We start from the raw sequence: 6630 nt of genomic DNA on the forward strand, positions 1-6630 counted from the left end.
AACTCATCGACGCCACAGCGGGAAATGAACTCTTGTCCTTTATGGACGCCTTTTCGGGATATAATCAAATTAAAATGGATTCCCATGACTGGCAACAAACCGCTTTCATCACTCACAGGGGGGTCTTTGGTTACAAAGTAATGTCCTTTGGGTTAATCAATGCGGGCGCTACTTTTCAGCAGACGATGGATAAAATATTCTCCTCGTAGATAGGAAGAAACATGCTAATATACGTCGATGACATGATCACAAAGTCAAAAGTTGCCTTCGACCATGTGACAGACCTTCGAGAAATGTTCACCAACGCAAGGGCAAATAACATGCGACTAAACCTTACAAAGTGTTCATTCGGCCTTACTGCAGGTAAATTTTTGGGGTTCCTGATTACCCAGAAAGGCATCGAGGCCGATCCAGCTCAGACAAAAGCTATTCTAGAAATGAGCAAACCAAGATCCATTAAAGACTTACAAAAGCTCACAGGGTGTATAGCCGCTCTTCGAAGGTTCATTCCTCAATATTCGAAGAGGTGCCTCCCATTTTTCTCTGCAATGAAAAAAGCTTCCAGATCATCACAATTTGAATGGAACGAAGACTGTGAGAGAAATTTCACGGAGTTAAAGATGCTTTTGACAAATCCTCCAGTTTTAACACGACCTTTAACAGGCGAGCCGCTACGAGTATATCTCTCAGCTTCCGACGAAACTGTCGCGGCAGTATTGGTCCATGTCGATGAGGGAAAAGATGTCCCTGTGTATTACATCAGTCACTCACTCCGAGACGCGGAAACAAAATACCCTCAAGTCGAGAAACTCGTATACGCTCTCGTTATCGCGAGTCGTAAGCTACGTCACTATTTTCAAGCAAGAGAAATCCATGTTCTGACCAATCTTCCTCTGAAAAGAATCCTGCACAAGCCCGACATAACAGGCAGGCTCGCTGCTTGGACCATCGAGTTAAGCCAGTTCTACATCGAGTATAAACCTCGAACGGCGATCAAGGCCCAAGTTTTCTCAGATGTCATCGCCGAATGCCAGTTCAAATCCAAGACACACAAACCTGAAGATGATCAGTCTCGCCCGTGGCTTCTGTTCGTTGATGGTTCCTCGACATCCAACTCTGGAGGAGCAGGGGTCATACTAATCAGTCTAGGAGGATTCAAAATCCAACAGGCTCTCAAGTTCGGGTTCTCCGTCACAAACAACGTGGCCGAGTATGAGGCACTCATCACCGGGCTAAAGTTCGCATCCGATCTCGAAGCAGAGGTCATTGAAATATTTGGGGATTCTCAGTTGGTTTCCAAACAGATAAGTGGCGAATTTAAGACACATAATGAAAGGATGGCCCAATATTTAACAAGAGCATAAGAGCTTATTAGCAAATTCCCTTCATGGAAAATGTCAAACATCGACAGGGAGGAGAACCAGTGGGCCGACTCTCTAGCCAAACTAGCCTCTTCCAACCTCCCTACTAATCTCAGCCCAACATACGTCGACATTTTGGAGACCCCCTCCATCGACGAAGTATCAGTTAATCAAATCCAGGCTAGGCTCGACTGGCGCCAACCCTTCCTTGAGTACATTATCGATAACAAGTTGCCTGAGCATAAGTCCGAAGCCCGCACTCTTATGTTCAAAGCCAGGAACTACTGTGTTATGGGTTCGGAGTTATATCGACGTGCCCTCTCTGAGCCTCTACTCCGTTGCTTGTCTCCAGAAGATACCCTCCAGGAGATCGTAGAAATACACACGGGAATCTGTGGTGAGCACCAGGAGGGAAAATATTAGCCCTCAAAGTTATCCGACAAGACCTGTTCTGGCCTACAATTCGGAAAGATTGTGAAGATTACGTCAAGAAATGGCAAGCATGTCAGCTTCATGGAAATGTAAATCGTCGACCCACGACTGAGCTAAACTCTATTCTCAGCCCGTGCCCCTTTTTCCAATGGGGAATAGATATTGTGGGTCCCTTTCCAAAATCCAAAAATCAGTGCCAATATATCGTAGTCGCCGTGGATTACGCAACCAAATGAGTCGAAGCAAAGCCCCTTGCTAAAATTCGAGAAAAATAGATGATAAAATTCTTTATGAATACATTATCTTTCGCTTTGGGATCCCCAGAATCTTAGTCTCTAATAATGACACTCAGTTTGTTGGGAAACAGTTTGAGGAAACCCTGCTTGAATTAAAAGTCCAGCATATCAAAGCATCTGTAGCATACCCCCAAGAAAATGGACTAGCAGAAGTAACAAATAGAACCATCCTACAATGCTTGAAGAAAAGAATTGAAGAAATACCCTGATGTTGGGTCGATGAACTCCCGAATGTGTTGTGGTCGTATAGGACGACTCCCCGAAGTGCGACGGGCGAAACTCCTTTCCGACTTCCATACGGAGTCGATGCTGTCATACCTCTTGAGGTAAGTCTCACCTCACCACGGGTCGATGTATTCGATCCTGCTCTATCTCTCGAGGGTCTTCGCCTTCACAATGATCTGTTAGAAGAAACAAGGGAAGAAGCCCGAATGCGGATGATCGCCCAGCAAGAAAAAACTGCAAGGTACTTCAACAAAAAAGTCAAACCCAAGGACTTCAAGGTCAACGACCTCGTCTTAAGGGATTCTGTGGCATCACAACCCACTGTCTTAGGAAAATTCAAACCAGCATGGGAAGGCCCTTATCGGATCTCGAGACTTATAAGTGCGGGGACCTATGAGCTCGCTCACCTCGACGGGAAACCCATCAAGAATGCCTGGAATGGGATTCATCTCAAAAAGTTCTATCAGTAATTTGATCTCAGTTGTAACCTTTTATCTTGAGGCAGTAAATGCCATATCAAAGACAAACCCTCGATGCAATGAGGGTCGTTTTGAGGCCCCCACCGAGGGTGATTAAGTTATGATGAACAAATTTCTTTAATTTGGTCCAAGTAAAGAACATAGACTTTCGCTTTCTTCGTTCCTTACGTAATCAACAAAAATAAAAGGATAACCTTCGAAAACTCTCATCGACGTAGACATTCCAAAAAAAAAACAATCGGAGACTCGAAAATCATTCATCTCTAGGAAAATATTTATACAACCTCATCACGTCGACGAGCTGGGCAATAAAATCTCTCTCATAATGTAAACACTCAACCACAAACTTGATAAACGGCTTAATATTTCAAACTCGAGACAAGTAGATGATAAAACCAGCCAATATGCAACTACTTACAACATGGAAATAAACTTAAACCATGGATCGCGTATCTGAAACTTGCTACAAATTCATAAAAACATTCACATCCAGTTACAAAAAACTACAGGGCATACCCCGCCTTCATGCATTATCAGCCTTCGATGCTAGGTCACGAAGATAATCATCGAAGGCATGACCCTCGACGGCAAAACCAGCCTCTTCCATCCTTCGGAGACATCGTCCGTAACCGTCGCCCAGAGCATCAACGATATCTTTAACAGCTTTCTCTACTTCTTTTTTCAAGTCTTCATTTTCCTTCACTATCAACTTGTAAGAGCTATCCATTCCTTCGACCTGTCAATCCAAGTCTTGGCGCTTGCTTTTCTCCTCATCAAGCTCCCTTTCCACCTCGAGAAGTCGACCCTCGAGTTCTCGCACCCTCCTACTCGATACCTGATCAGCAACCTCCATCTCAGCAACCTTCTTTGACAATGCAGAATTTGCCTTAGACAAATCAGCCACCCTATGCTCGAGTTCCGCAAAACCCACCGCGATTTTCTTCTTTTCCCCCTTCAGGGCAGCAACCTCAGCTTCAAGCTTAGAACAAGCCTCACCATCAACATCAGCCTTGTAATCCTCCAATATATGCATAAAATTGGAAAGAAACTACAAAAAAAAAGAGAGAGAGAGAAGTGGGGGTGAATGAATGACTATGACTGAACATGAAGACAAAAATACATGTACATAGAAAAGAGAGAGAAGGGAATGCACATACCCGCCCAGCCCGGCTCTTACATCGGTCAACAAGATCCTCGCGCTTCCACCCATCATAAGCAACCGAATCCTGAGGTAGGTTAAAAAGATTAAGTGCTCTCAAGGGCACGGTGGATCCACCCGTCCATCGCTCCGTGGGCTGAATCTCGACCCTCACCACCTCTTTCTTCGAACGAGGGTCGACAGTTTTTCCCATATAAACCCTTGTCCCAGCAATGGTCACAGTTCTGTTCGCTCCCTCGACTTCGGCCTCCCGTCCACCAACAACTACCTCATCATCTTCCCTCCGAAGCCGCTTTCGAGGATTACCTTCCACGCAGACGAGGTCTGAAACAACCCTCTCATTGTCTTCAACCACCTTGTTTCCCTGATCATCGAGCAACTCAATTGAAACCGAATGAGGAACCCCCGACGGTCCAGGCCTGGCCGCATCAGCAGGCTTCCTCGTGGCACGTTGCAACAACAACATCATTGCCTTATCCATTCCTCCTCGAATCCCGCCTTCTAAAATCTTTTTAAGTGAAGCGCCTCCCACTACAATGCAAAAAAAAACAACACACAAAACAACAAGTCAGCCACCCTATATATAGGCACATACGAAAATAAAATAAACAAGAGTCAAGGATGACAAGTGCAAAAACTAAGTACATAAACAAAATAAGGGCAATAACAAATAAAACATCCCCCTTACAATCGTGCATCTCTAAAAAACCAGAGTCCTTCAAATCTAAATGTGTATACCACGTCCTCGACCCATGAAACTCATCGAGGTAGGCATTATCATGCTTCTCCATGTTATTTAAATAATCAATCGTGCCCTGACTAACTTTCCCGCAAGGCTTTACAAATTCCAAATCAGGACCCCCAACGAACAGCCATTGGGAGTGGTAACCGGAGTTCGATGATCTAACGCTAACAATCTTCATCCTTCGATGTCGGGAGTCGAAATATACTTGACCGCCATACTACCGCACACCATAAATAGAGAAAAATAATTTCAGAGTCGGCGATCGACCCTTATCACAGCACAACGCCACAAAACCACTTAACTGAACAATAGAATTTGGTGTCAGCTGCCCTAGGCCACAACCGATAGCCTCATACATCGTCAGGAAGAAAGGATGCATCGGCAAACGAAGGCCAAACTGAAACAAAATCATCGCAACCCCATACATCCCGAACTCGGGCATCATCCAAACCCTCTCATCTGCTGTCGGCACTCGATACCGATAACCGTTAGATAAGTCCATGTAGCTCTCCAACTTACTCACGGGTGGGTCGACGGTGATATAGTAACTAAGATAATTTAGACTAGGCTTGCCCTCAAATTCGATCCTACTTAACCGAAGACTTTCCTCGACCGTTCTGTTTCTGAGTTCCAGGGTACGAGGGCTTAGGGGTGGAGAAGGCAAAGGACCTGTAGGCATCCCTTTCAAAAACTCATCGCTCCCTAAGAAATCAAAAGATCCACACTGGCCTAGATCCGGGATCTCTAGATTATCTAGGTTCAAAACAGACTCCTCGTCACCCTCCTCTAATGGTCGCTTCCCGGGGTCCCGATTGGAGGCACTATGTGACGACGACGACGAGGGAAAGTCGGCCATTATAAATTAGTAAACTACAGATAGACACGACCGACCCACAGATAAAAAGGAAAAAGAAGAGAGAGAGAGTGGATAACTTACAAACGAGCCAATGACGCGCAGCAAACTCCTTTTAGATACCTGGAGAGGAAGTCGAAGAGGTTAGCCCGCCAATCTGCAAAGAAACCTGAGAAAACAAATTCAAAAATGCACATGAACGGATATATATGTCTTCAAAAAGAAAAACTCAAAAACCAACCAAGCTCGCTGTTGCAGTTGCAGGTGAAGCAGCAAAGACCGTACCAAAGGAGAAGAGTAATTATACTGCTGAAGATATAACATCAATTGCTAAGGATGCTAAGGTACGACACTTACTGCATAGTGCCATTGATAATGTAATGTCAAACAGGGTAATCAACTGCAAGACTGCTAAGGAGATATGGGATGCTTTGGAAAAAAGGTGTCAGGGAATCGAAACAATTAAGAAGAACAGGCAGACAATACTCACTCAAGAGTATGAACACTTTGACTCAAAGGCTGATGAGTCATTGACTGATTTATATGATAGATTTGTCAAACTTTTGAATGATTTGTCATTAGTTGATAAAGAGTACGATCTTGAAGATTTAAACCTTAAATTCCTGTTAGCTCTTCCTGAATGCTGGGATTTGAAGGCAACAACAATAAAAGACAACTATAATCTTGATGAAACAACTCTTGATGAAATTTATGGAATGCTCAAGACTCATGAACTTGAGATGGAACAAAGAAGCAAGAGGAAAGGAGGAAAGTCAAGGACAGTAATGGCCCGAAGGGCGGTGATCGTTGTTCGTCCCAATATTGCGTTGAAACTCGAGGATGCACTGATCACATAAAACTTGACCATCTTCCAAATCTGACATGGAGGAGAACCAAAAAGCACCGGCATGTCGACTGTCCCAACTACATGTACCTTATTCCCTGTAAAACCGTATAGAGGCGTTCGAGCATTCTCTAGGCGTCGATCCTTGAGTTCCATTCGGGAGAAGGCATGATGGTATAGAACATCAACGGAGCTGACGTTGTCGACCAGCATTTTTTTACCGTGTTGTTTCCCAC

The 6630-nt window shown here is 44.4% G+C and overlaps 1 protein-coding gene across 1 annotated transcript; it reads left to right on the top strand.

The window, feature by feature from the left end:
- The first annotated feature begins 1394 nt into the window (after nucleotides 1-1394).
- LOC141705126 (uncharacterized) lies at nucleotides 1395-1784 on the top strand. Its single transcript, XM_074508204.1, has one exon. The coding sequence runs from the start codon at nucleotides 1395-1397 to the stop codon at nucleotides 1782-1784; it is 390 nt and encodes a 129-aa protein (XP_074364305.1).
- Nucleotides 1785-6630: the final 4846 nt, after the last annotated feature.

This window comes from Apium graveolens, unplaced genomic scaffold (assembly GCF_009905375.1).
Source record: "Apium graveolens cultivar Ventura unplaced genomic scaffold, ASM990537v1 ctg8575, whole genome shotgun sequence".
In the NCBI taxonomy this organism is placed as follows: domain Eukaryota; kingdom Viridiplantae; phylum Streptophyta; class Magnoliopsida; order Apiales; family Apiaceae; genus Apium; species Apium graveolens.